This window comes from Salvelinus fontinalis, chromosome 33 (genome assembly GCF_029448725.1).
Source record: "Salvelinus fontinalis isolate EN_2023a chromosome 33, ASM2944872v1, whole genome shotgun sequence".
In the NCBI taxonomy this organism is placed as follows: domain Eukaryota; kingdom Metazoa; phylum Chordata; class Actinopteri; order Salmoniformes; family Salmonidae; genus Salvelinus; species Salvelinus fontinalis.
The window spans coordinates 26095798-26109325 of NC_074697.1; the positions used below are offsets into that span (position 1 = coordinate 26095798).

Sequence of the window (13528 nt, forward strand, 5' to 3'; positions counted from 1 at the left end):
GATAATACTTGCCAGCCTACCAGTATCGGACTGTTTCTCTACTACAACGCCTGACTCCTGCCGTAAACCCTGGACCATTACTCCTGATCTTCACAGCTAGCTAGCTGCCACCGAGTGACCCAGTACCAAAGCTAGCCCTGAGCCAGGCCAGGCCCACCCCCCGGCCTACTCAGTTGTTCACCCGGACTCCACCCAAACATGGCTAGAATCCACTACTCCACCGGATCGTTGCCGTAAGCTCTGGAACTTGGCACCGGATCACCACTGCTATCGAGTGGCTATAGTGACTAAAGCCCCTGCCCCGAAGCTAGCACCAGTTAGCCATGAGCCAGGCGCATCTCCCGGCTAGCAAACTAAATTACCACAACTACAATACCTCTTTCGCCATCTGGCTTGGACCCTTTGTTGACACGGCGCCCCGCCGCACCACCACGACTGGTCTGCCGACGAATACTCCATCTGCTGTGCTTTCATCCGGCCTCTGTCGGACATCGGAGCAGACGCTTCTACTAGCCACGGGCTGCTAACTTTAAACGCTGTGTCGCCCGCATTCTAGCGTAGTAGCGACTACTCTGCGGCTTCCCTTTTCCATCTATTGCTGTCCCCTGGCCCCTATGATCACTTGGCTACATAGCTGATGCCTGCTGGACTGTACATTAATCAAGGTACTCCATTCTGTTTATTTTTGTTTATCTGTCGGCCCCAGCCCCGAACTCAGGCCCTATGTGTAGATAACCGACCCTCTCTGTCCATTCATTGCCATTTTACCTGTTGTTTTTGTCTTAGATGATTAGCTGTTGTTGTCTTACCCGTTGTTGTCTTAGCTAGCTCTCCCAATCAACACCTGTGATTGCTTTATGCCTCGCTTTATGTCTCTCTCAAATGTCAATATGCCTTGTATAATGTTGTTTAGGTTAGTTATCATTGTTTTAGTTTACAATGGAACCCCTAGTTCCACTCATCATACCTCTGATACCTCCTTTGTCCCGCATCCTACACATGCGGTGACCTCACCCAGTATAACCAGCATGTCCAGAGATGCAACCACTCTTATCATCACTCAGTGCCTGGGCCTATCTCCGCTGTACCCGCACCCCACCATACCCTTGTCTGCACATTATGCCCTGATCTATTCTACCACGCCCAGAAATCTGCTCCTTTTATTCTTTGTCCCCAACGCTCTAGACGACCAGTTTTGATAGCTTTTAGCCATATCCTCATCCTACTCATCCTACTCCTCCTCTGTTCCTCGGGTGATGTGGAGGTAAACCCAGGCCCTGCGTGTCCCCAGGCACCCTCATTTGTTGACTTCTGTGATCGAAAAAGCCTTGGTTTCATGCATGTTAACATCAAAAGCCTCCTCCCTAAGTGTGTTTAACTCACTGCTTTAGCACACTCTGCCAACCCTGATGTCCTTGCCGTGTCTGAATCCTGGCTTAGGAAGGCCACCAAAGATTCTGAGATTTCCATACCCAATTACAAAATGATCTGTCAAGATAGAACTGCCAAAATGGGAGGCGTTGCAATCTACTGCAGAGATAGTCTGCAAAGTTATGTCATACTTTCCATGTCTATGCCCAAACAGTTCGAAAGTCAATTTTTTTTAAATTAATCTCTCCAGAAATAAGTCTCTCACTGTTGCCGCCTGTTATTGACCCCCCTCCGCTCCCAGCTGTGCCCTGGACACCATATGTGAATTGATCGCCCACCATCAAGCTTCAGAGTTCATTCTGTTAGGTGACCTAAACTGGGATATGCTTAACTTCTCTGGGATATGTAGGACGGTAGCGTCCCACCTAATCAACAGCCAGTGAAATTGTAGGGCGCCAAATTCAAAACAACAGAAATCTCAAAATTAAAATTCCTCAAACATACAAGTATTGTACACCATTTTAAAGATAAACTTCTCGTTAATCCAGCCAAAGTGTCTGATTTCAAAAACGATTTACGGCGAAAGCACACCTTGCGATTATGTTAGCTCAGTACATAGCCACAGAAAAACAGCAATTTTTCCAGACAAAGAGAGGAGTAACAAAAAGCAGAAATAGAAGTTAAAACGAATCACTAACCTTTGATGATCTTCATCAGATGACACTCATAGGACTTCATGTTATGTTTGGATCGGTAAAGTTCATATTTATATCCAAAAATCGGAGTTTAGGTGGGACGCTACTGTCTCACTTGGCCGAAAGCCAGAGAAAATGCAGCGCGCCAAATTCAAATAAAATACTATAAAAATCAAACTTTCATTAAATCACACATGAAAGATACCAAATTAAAGCTACACATGTTGTGAATCCAGCCGACATGTCTGATTTCAAATAGGCTTTTCGGTGAAAGCACACCAAACGATTATGTTAGGTCAGTACATAGCCACAGAAAAACACAGCCATTTCCCCAGCCAAAGATAGGAGTCACAAAAAGCAGAAATAGAGATAAAATGAATCACTAACCTTTGATGATCTTCATCAGATGACACTCATAGGACATCATGTTACACAATACATGTATGTTTTGTTCGATAATGTGCCTATTTATATCCGCAAATCTCAGTTTACATTGGCGCCATGTTCAGAAATGCCTCCAAAATATCCGGAGAAATTGCAGAGAGCCATGTCAAATAACAGAAATACTCATCATAAACTTTGAAGAAAGATACATGTTTTACATAGAATTAAAGATACACTTGTTCTTAAAACCTTTTCTCAATAGGGGGGCGCCATTTCCACTTTGTAAAAATTTGTTCCCAAATTAAACTGCCTCGTACTCAATTCTTGCTCGTACAATATGCATATTATTATTACTATTGGATAGAAAACACTCTCTAGTTTCTAAAACCGTTTGAATTATATCTGTGAGTAAAACAGAACTCATTTTGCAGCAAATTTCCTGTCAGGAAGTGATAAATCTGAAATCGGGCACTCTGTTCCAGGGTCAGTTTATTAATTTGCATGTAATCTATGGGTCGACATGCACTGCATACGCCTTCCCCTAGATGTCAGTAAGCAGTGAGAATTGGAATGGGGTGTCTAGGTAGATCTGAGGCCGTACAAAAGCTCTTGGAACCGGGTGTGCAGTCTTTCAACGTTCGTCAGGGCGCAAGACAGACCTCAGGATTGCATTCTGAAAAGCTCTCGTTATAGGCGTTAGATATATCCGGCTCTGATTTTATTCGATATAGGTGTTAAAAACATCATAATGTAGTTATTTTAACCTGTCTAGGACTGGGGTGCCGCACCCCCCCCACCCCCACTGAAAAGGCAGAGCCGCGAAATTCAAAAAAAATATATTTTTTAAATATTTAACTTTCACACATTAAAGTCCAATACAGCTAATGAAAGACACAGATCTTGTGAATCCAGCCAACATGTCCGATTTTTAAAATGTTTTACAGGGAAGACACAATATGTAAAGATGTAAATCTATTAGCTAAATACATTAGCATAATCCACCATCTTTTCTTTGTCCACCAACACCAGTAGCTATCACCAATTCGGCTAAACTAAGATATTGATAGCCACTAACCAAGAAAAAAGCTCATCAGATGACAGTCTGATAACATATTTATGGTATAGGATAGGTTTTGTTAGAAAAATGTGCATATTTCAGGTAGATGTCATAGTTTACAATTGCACCCACCGTCACAAATGGACTAGAATAAATACAATGAGCAACGTGTTTACCTAACTACTAATCATCAAACATTTCGTAAAAATACACAGCATACTCTAATCGAAAGACACAGATCCTGTGAATACAGACAATATTTCAGACTTATAGCGAAAACACAATAAATCGTTATATTAGCACAGCACATGTGCAAACATTACACCAGCATTGATTCTAGCCAAAGAGAGCGATAACGTAAACATCGCCAAAATATATTAATTTTTTCACTAACCTTCTCAGAATTCTTCAGATGACACTCCTGTAACATCACATTACAACATACATATACAGTTTGTTCGAAAATGTGCATATTTAGCCACCAAAATCATGGTTAGACAATGAGAAAAGTAGCCCAGCTGGTCAGAAAATGTCCTGCGCCACATTAGACAGTGATCTAGTCGTATACATAAATACTCATAAACGTGACTAAAAAATACAGGGTGGACAGCGATTGATAGACAATTTAATTCTTAATACAATCGCGGAATTACATTTTTTAAATTATCCTTACTTTTCAATACAGTTTGCGCCAAGCGAAGCTACGTCAAACAAGATGGCGTCCTAAGCCATTAACATTTTTCGACAGAAACACGATTTATCATAATAAATTGTTCCTACTTTGAGCTGTTCTTCCATCAGAATCTTGGTCAAAGAATCCTTTCTTGGGTCTAATCGTCTTTTGGTCGAAAGCTGTCCTCTTGCCATGTAGAAATGCCCATTGCGTTCGGCATGAACTGGAAGCGTGCCCAGAGATTCACAGTGTCTCAGAAATAAATGTCCCAAAATCGCACTAAACGGGTATAAATTGCTATAAAACGGTTTAAATTAACTACCTTATGATGTTTTTAACTCCTATAACGAGTAGAAACATGACCTGAGAAATATTACTGGCTCCAATAATGCTTGGAAAAAGAACGGGTCGGTGCCCACCGTGCGTCCGACGCAGCAGGAAAGGAGTGCCTACCTACACGTGTTTTTCATTTATAGTGGCTGTGATTGCGCAATCCACACCATTCAAATCGTCATCACGTAAAGGCATCCAGGGGAAGACGTAAGCAGTGTCCGTATACTCATAGCAATAACAGTGGCCTTTAAACTGACTCCAGAACAGGGGCCAAAATGTGTGAAATCTGACTCCATGTCAGGGAAATTGCTGTAGAATGAGTTCTGTTCCACTCAGAGACAAAATTTCAACGGCTATAGAAACTATAGACTGTTTTCTATCCAATAATAATAATAATATGCATATTGTACGATCAAGAATTTTGTAGGAAGCCGTTTCAAAAATTACACGATTTCCATAAATAGTGACAACAGCACCCCCTAGCCTCAACAGGTTAAACCGAGTTATATCAGTTTATATCAGTATATTGCGATTTTCGGTATTTTATTTGTGCTGCGTTATGGTGAGTTGGACACGTCTTCGCCACATGGCTAATGTTTGCTGCTAATTCCAAAGTTGAAGACGACAATCTACAACCGAGCAACGATTATTCTGGACAAAGGACAACTTGCACAAGATTCTGATGGAAGCTCATCAAATAGTAAGAACTATTTATGATGTTAATTTGTATTTCTGTTGAAAAATGTTAAACTATTATTCCGCCATTTATTTCGGTGCGGTCTCGATTTAACGCACGCTGTATGTCGTAGTAACGTTAATTTTAAAAATCTAACACAGCGGTTGCATTAAGAACTAATGTATTTTTCATTTGCTGTCCAACCTGTATTTTTTTGTCAAGTTTATGATTAGTTATTGATTAGATTAGGAGCCTCTCCCAAGATTTCTCCCGACGTTTTGTTTGCATTTTGGCTACTATTCATATTGTATAACCACGATTTGTGCCGCTAAATATGCACATTTTTGAACAAACCATACATGTATTGTGTAATATGATGTTATAGGACTGTCATCTGAAGAAGTTTGAGAAGGTTAGTGAAAAAATTTATATCTTTTGCTGGTTTATTCGTTATCGCTACTGTTGGCTTGAATCAATGCTGTTGTGTGGTTGGCTATTGTAGTAAGCTAATATAATGCTATATTGTGTTTTCGCTGTAAAACACTTAAAAAATCTGAAATATTGGCTGGATTCACAAGATGTTTGTATTGAATTTGCTGTACACCGTGTATTTTTCATAAATGTTTTATGATGAGTATTTAGGTATTTCATGTTGGTTTCTGTAGTTATTCTAGCTGCTTTGGTGAGACTTGTGATGGTGGCTGCAATGTAAAACTATGATTTATACCTGAAATATGCACATTTTTCTAACAAAACATATGCTATACAATAAATCTTGTTATAGGACTGTCATCTGATGAAGTTGTTTCTTGGTTAGTGACTATTTTTATTTTTATTTGGTCGAATTTGTGATAGCTGCCTATGCAGTAAAAAAATGGTGAAAAAAAAAAGTTGGGTCTTTTGCTATCGTGGTTAGCTAATAGAAATACATCTTGTGTTTTCCCTGTAAAACATTTTAAAAATCAGAAATGATGGCTGGATTCACAAGATGTGTATCTTTCATCTGGTGTCTTGGACTTGTGATTTCATGATATTTAGATGCTGACCCCATAGACACTGTGTATTCGATAGGCCAAGAGTTGAGAAACTACAAACCTCAGATTTCCCACTTCCTGGTTGAATTTTTCTCAGGTTTTTGCCTGCCATATGAGTTCTGTTTTACTCACAGACATCATTCAAACAGTTTTAGAAACTTCAGAGTGTTTCCTATCCAAATCTACTAATAATATGCATATATTAGCAGCTTGGACTGAGTAGCAGGGAGTTTACTCTGGGCATGCTTTTCATCCAAACATGAAAATGCTGCCCCCTATCCCAAACAAGTTACGCCAGAAGAATGAGTGACGGGGAGTCAACTGTGCCCATAATGGATTTAGGCTTCTTCAAAATTGGTCATTTGGGGTATCAGGTTGATTGTGGGGGTCTGCACACTGTGAAATTTAGGGTAATTTAGATTTAAAATGCATTGCGATACCAATCTGTCATTAACATGCAACTCGCAAAAGTGTAGGACGTGGATCAACGGGGGGCCGTGCTGAGAAAAGTTAATGCTGGGAATAAGATGAACATACAGTATATCAACGTTAGTTGTACATGCTGTATATTTATCTCCCGTGTGTAAATTAACATTCTGCCAGCGTCGGTGTGTGCTAAATTTAGGGTCTTACATTCAAATGATAGACTCAACGTGAAGCACTAGGTACTGTAATTCTACATTTGGGTTGGATAATTTACCAATAGGTCTAATTATGATTCGGAAAGGTGAGAAGGAGAGACAGCTGCCCCTAAACTGTGAGGAGAGCACAACGTGAAGGGAGGGTGCACTGCTTATCCTGCAGGTGGTTTTTGAAACTAATTAAGTATTTGTGGGAATCCATTGAGTCTAGGGAGGTTATCAGAAAATCCACTAGATTGTAGCGTGGGCTATCCATAATTGGGATGATGACAGTAGGGGCTTTGTGGTCCTTGCCCCAATCTCAATCTGAATAAGGTTGGTGTGAAACTGTTATAACATGTGTTCTCTCTCTTCCCTGTGAAAGTCAATAAGGTTTCTAGGTCGTGTGAAATGTGAATGATCATTGTTCCAAATGAGGGAAATGGAAACTGACTAATTGACTTGAGCACTATTTTAGTATGTTTATAACGATGTAAGTGGCCAAACAGTAGTAATTATTGGGTTAGATGGAATGATTTATGTGCAAATGTATTTGTGGCCGGTGGCAAAGTACAAAGGGGGGCGTGTCTCTAAATCTAATTGACTGCGGCCACCTTCTACCTGACAAGGAAGACTGGGGAAATGCAGGAGGAAGTTTGTTAGAGCATTCATTTGTGTGGACCCCAGCAGAACAGTGTCCCGAAAGTTAAGGAAGGTGGGAATCGTCATGTTATCAAAATTCGGTTCTTCCTATATATGAATATGCATAGCTTAATGCATTACTACCTGTACCATATTTTGTGTTACCTTTTCCTTTTCAAGTCTTTTGCTATCACTCTCTTACGAACCCGAAGGAGGAAGAGAAAGTCACAAGCTCCAGCTGAAATGTAAGAGGGGTGTAGGCTTGTGAAGGGATGCATACAGCCGTGATGATTACGGATGAGAACTCTCTTGGTAGATAAAAGTGTCTGCAGCTTACTATGAGGTATTCTATATTAGGTGAGCAAAAGCTTGAGATTTCCTTCACACTGGAAGCAACGTTCATGAAGAGAAACAGCCCTCCTCCTTTGGACATACTCTAGGCCACATTTGTCCCATTGTGCCGCTGCATGGAGAAACCATGGAGTGCATGGAGTTCTATGTACAGAGAGTCATCCAGCCACGCAAGGCATATAATATTGCAGCTTTTTAAGTCTCTCGAACGAAGGAGAGGGTCAGAGGGTCAAAGATGGTAATGGAGAGAGGTTAGCAAGTCTTGGGGGTAAGATCTTTGATCCTCTGTAAAGTTGTCACTCATCATTATTCATGATTCATTCAGGATTATCCATAATCATGGTAGCATCCACATCAATGTACAGGGGAAGTGTTTGGAAACATAATCTATTGTTATTTACAATTAACGTCACTCCAAAATGACACAAGACATTATTTACACAAAATATTCGCTAATACACCAAAACACACCAAAACACACCAAAACAAACTGCAAATGCATCCAACAAGTCTGTAGAGTCACAAGCTTCATGTAGTCATTGCGTGCTAGGAATTGGGACCAAATAAAAATCTTATTGGTAACTTATTGAGAAAAAATATATTACTTGTTAAACTGAATCTCTTTCTCTGAGCAGTTGTGGAGATGTATTTATTTGTATTTATTTATTTATAGGGGACAATGCACATTAATAAACATCAATATTACAATAATGAAACATCCATGTAAATGTGCTGGGTTAAGTCAAAAGCTAATTTGCCCCCGTAGTCCCTAGACATGTAAGGGTCTTTACACAGCCACTATACAAATACTCACTAAAGCAATACAAAATACAAATACATTACATCCAATAATATATCATTCTAACAACAACAACACTATCATCAATTGTCGTCTTACGTACGAGGAACCACAGATAACTCATGTGTACAGGTTTGGAAAGATTTGAGCCTTGTTTTAAATTTAAAAAATGTAAAACAATAATCAGTGCAACTCCTCAAGTCCATGGGCATTGCATTCCAGTATACTGTAGCTATAACAGAGAAGGCCGATTGACCGATTTTACTGTGTTGAAAAGAGACAATGGAATCCCCTCTAGTTACTGCCCTTGTTATCCCGAGGTGCTTTCCTTGAGCATGATATGCTGGCATAGGGTTTTTTTCCCCCCAAAAAGTTGGATGCAATAGAGCACAGTTTTTTACTTATTTTATACAGTCAATATTGCTCATCTTAACAACGGTATCTTTAATTTCGGATCCTACTGTATGTATATATACAGTTGAAGTCGGAAGTTTACATACACCTTAGCTAAATACATTTAAACTCAGTTTTTTTTATAATTCCTGACGTTTAATTCCCTGTCTTAGGTCAGTTAGGATCACCACTTTATTTTAAGAATGTGAAATGTCAGAATAATAGTAGAGAGAAAGATTTATTTCAGCTTTTATTTCTTTCATCACATTCCCAGTGGGTCAGAAGTTTACATACTGTACACTCAATTAGTATTTGGTAGCATTGTCTTATTTATTTTTTTACTTGGGTCAAACGTTTCGGGTAGCCTTCCACAAGCTTCCCACAATAAGTTGGGTTAATTTTGGCCCATTCCTCCTGACAGAGCTGGTGTAACTGAGTCAGGTTTGTAGACCTCCTTGCTCGCACACGCTTTTTCAGTTCTGCCCACACATTTTCTATAGGATTGTGGTCAGGGCTTGTGATGGCCACTCCAATACCTTGACTTTGTTGTCCTTAAGCCATTTTGCCACAACTTTGGAAGTATGCTTGGGGTCATTGTCCATTTGGAAGACCCAAGCTTTAACTTCATGACTGATGTCTTGAGATGTTGCTTCAATATGTCCACATAATTTTCCTCCCTCATGATGCCATCTATTTTATGAAGTGCACCAGTCCCTCCTGCAGCAAAGCACCCCCACACCATGATGCTGCCACACCGTGCTTCACGGTTGGGATGTTGTTCTTCGGCTTGCAAGCCTCACCCTTTATCCTCCAAACATAACGGTGGTTATTATGGCCAAACAGTTATATTTTTGTTCCATCAGACCAGAGGACATTTCTCCAAAAAGTATGATCTTTGTCCCCATGTGCAGTTGCAAACCGTAGTCTGGCTTTTTCATGGCGGTTTTTGAGCAGTGGCTTCTTCCTTGCCTGAGCGGCCTTTCAGTTTATGTCGACATAGGACTCGTTTTCCTGTGGATATAGATACTTTTGTACCTGTTTCCTCCAGCATCTTCACAAGGTCCTTTGCTGTTGTTCTGGGATTGATTTGCACTTTTCGCACCAAAGTACGTTCATCTCTAAGAGACACAACACCTCTCCTTCCTGAGCGGTATGACGGCAGAGTGGTCCCATGGTGTTTATACTTGCGTACTATTGTTTGTACAGATGAGCGTGGTACCTTCAGGCGTTTGGAAATTGCTCCCAAGGATGAACCAGACTTGTGGAGGTCTACAATTTTTTTCTGAGGTCTTGGCTGATTAATTTTGATTTTCCCATGATGTCAAGAAAAGAGGCACTGAGTTTGAAGGTAGGCCTTGAAAGACATCCACAGGTACACCTCCACTTGACTCAAATGATATCTATTAGCCTATCAGAAGCTTTTAAAGCCATGACATAATTTTCTGGAATTTTCCGAGCTGTTTAAAGGCACAGTCAACTTAGTGTATGTACACTTCTGACCCACTGGAATTGTGATACAGTGAATTATAAGTGAAATAATCTGTCTGTAAACAATTGTTGGAAAGATTACTTGTGTCATGCACAAAGTAAATGTTCTAACCGACTTACCAAAACTATAGTTTGTTAACAAGACATTTGTGGAGTGTTTGAAAAACAATTTTACATGACTCCAACCTAAGTGTATGTAAAATTCCAACTTCAACTGTACGTATTATACATTTTGCATCCAAAAGTTCACATCGTATAAGTTATTCTAGGATACCAATCACTCCAAATCCACCGTTGTCAATTCCATTAATGGAGGGGAGGTGGTGTCCTACTATGTTGTGGAAGCAGTAGGCACAGTGTGCAGTGGTCACCGCCTCAACCTTGGAGAAGTTGGAGAAGTCCACTCTGTACTTGCCCTCTTTGCTGCGGGAGATGATGGGCAGGAAGTTGTAACCCCACATGATCTCCTGAGGGATGAAGGAAGTCCTGACCTGGCAGGCTGAGCTGGTGGTCTCGGCTGTGCCGTCCAGAAAGACCACCAGCTCAAACTCCTGTTTATGGAAGGTGTCCTCTGCCATGTCAAAGAAAGGGCTAGCCTTGTCAATCACATGGTAGAGTGTGAGAGGGCACACAAAGAAGAGGTTGTCCTTCCCAGCGTCCATCATGAACTCAATGTTCACCTGGTCCATGATGATTGTCTCCCCATCGGGTTTGACGGTTGTCCTCAACAGCTTGCCGTAGATTTGGCTCCCGATCATCAGGGTCTTGCGTAAGTTGGCCACTCTTATTATGAGGCAAAGGAAGTCCTTCTTAGGACAGATGACAGCCATCTCACTGAATGCGATGGTCTTGGCTCTTTTCTTAGGGAGGGATATCTTGGAGACGATGACTCCACATATGAAGCAGTGTATGAGGGCCCCTATGAGAGTCTGGATAATGATGAGGGCTACAGCACCAGGACAGTGAGGGGTAATGACGCGTACACCATACCCGATGGTGGTCTGGGTCTCTAGGGAGAAGAGGAAGGCTGTAGTGAGACCGACGACGTTCCACACACAGGGGGTGTGGTCGTTTGAGGGGTTCTGCCACTTCAGATCCCCGTTGTTCCAGGCAATCCAGAACCACAGCAGGCTGAAGATGAACCAGCTCAGGGTGAAGGAGGTGATGAAGAAGAAGAGGACAAAGCGCCAGCGGAACTCCACGAAGGTTGTCCAGAAGTCCACAAGGAAAGCAAAGTGGTTGCCGTATTTCACGTTGCCAAATTCAATGTTGCAGCGGCCATCTTTGGTCACCAGCCGAGTTCTGCGGATTCTTCTCTCCACCAGGTGGTCCTGGATGAGCTTCTGGATACCAAACACCATTTTCTAGCTCCTGTCGTCTGTTAGAGAGGACAATGTGTTCATTTAAATTTAGTACACACCCAGAAAAATAAATAAAATATCCTTGTCATCCAAGAACTGTTAGATATATACAGACTGAATACTATTAATACAGAATACTGGGGGTTTTCATTAATATGTTTAATCTTCCAAGATTAACCTGCATCCCACCCTGTAACCGATCCCTCCCTCTATGCCAGTTGTTCAAGGCTCTTGGACGCTTTGAACTGAATGGAACAAATATTATGAACCAGAATTCAATGATTAATAATGTCCATATCATTGTTTTTCAGATGAAATAGTTGCCCTTCACAACTTTCATTAATGCGATAATGAAAAACTAAGCATCGGTCTATAAGAGGCTGTAAGAGAGAATGGAGTTGTGTAACATTCACTCTTGGATTCAGACTTGTGAAATAGTTCATGTTTTGCCTTCTTTAATTCTTAAATTCACACATCGTTATTAAACTAATTAGGTAAAACACAAGGTAATAGTCCCACTGACCTTAATTGTCATCAAAATATCATTATTTGAAACAGCTTAGAAGCACAAACGCCTCAGCCAGTCTATGATCAATGAAATGATTTCACAAGCCCCAACCCTCATTCTTATCTAACTGTAAAGTGTTGCTCTAGTTACTAGCAGTTGCTATGCATCACTTGCACATTTTAATCCACACTTAAATCCTGTAATCCTGGGCACATGGAATAGTTAAGACCCCAAGTCATTACAGAAAGAAAGTTATTGTTGAAATATGTCACTCCACTGGCCCAAATCAGTCAGATCCCCATAACCTCCCTAAAACCATTATCATCTAGCCTACTACAACCATATACTGTTGAAGTCGGAAGTTTACATACACTTGTTGGAGTCATAAAAAATTGGTTTTCAACCACTCCACAAATTTCCTGTTAACAAACTATAGTTTTGGCAAGTCAGTTAGGATATCTACCTTGTGCATGACAAAAGTAACTTTTCCAACAATTGTTTACAGACAGATTATTTCACTTATAATTCACTGTATCACAATTCCAGTGGGTCAGAAGTTTAAGTACACTAAGTTGACTGTTCCTTTAAAAAGCTTGGAAAATTCCAGAAAATGATGTCATGGCTTTAGAAGCTAAGAGGCTAAGTGACATGATTCAAGTCCATTGGAGGTGTACCTGTGGATGTATCAAACTCAGTGCCTCTTCGCTTGACATCATAGGAAAATCCAAATTAATCAGCCAAGACCTCAGAAAAAAATTGTAGACCTCCACAATTCTGGTTCATCCTTGGGAGCAATTTCCAAACGCCGGAAGGTACCACACTCATCTGTACAAACAATAGTACGCAAGTATAAACACCATGGGACCACTCAGCCGTCATACCGCTCAGGAAGGAGACGCGTTCTGTCTCCTAGAGATGAATGTACTTTGGTGCGAAAAGTGCAAATCAATCCCAGAACAACAGCAAAGGACCTTGTGAAGATGCTGGAGGAAACAGGTACAAAAGTATCTATATCCATAGTAAAACGAGTCCTATATCGACATAAACTGAAAGGCCGCTCAGCAAGGAAGAAGCCACTGCTCCAAAACCGCCATGAAAAAGCCAGACTACGGTTTGCAACTGCACATGGGGACAAAGATCATA

The 13528-nt window shown here is 40.8% G+C and overlaps 1 protein-coding gene across 1 annotated transcript; it reads right to left on the bottom strand.

Moving 5' to 3' along the window:
• Positions 1 to 8932: 8932 nt before the first annotated feature.
• Positions 8933 to 11877, bottom strand: LOC129831529 (ATP-sensitive inward rectifier potassium channel 1-like). The gene has a single exon (XM_055894893.1). The coding sequence runs from the start codon at positions 11875 to 11877 to the stop codon at positions 10777 to 10779; it is 1101 nt and encodes a 366-aa protein (XP_055750868.1). The 3' UTR covers positions 8933 to 10776.
• Positions 11878 to 13528: the final 1651 nt, after the last annotated feature.

Excerpts from the sequence above, each read along its gene's own strand:
- LOC129831529 (XM_055894893.1), bottom strand. The coding sequence starts at position 11,877 with ATGGTGTTTGGTATCCAGAAGCTCATCCAGGACCACCTGGTGGAGAGA.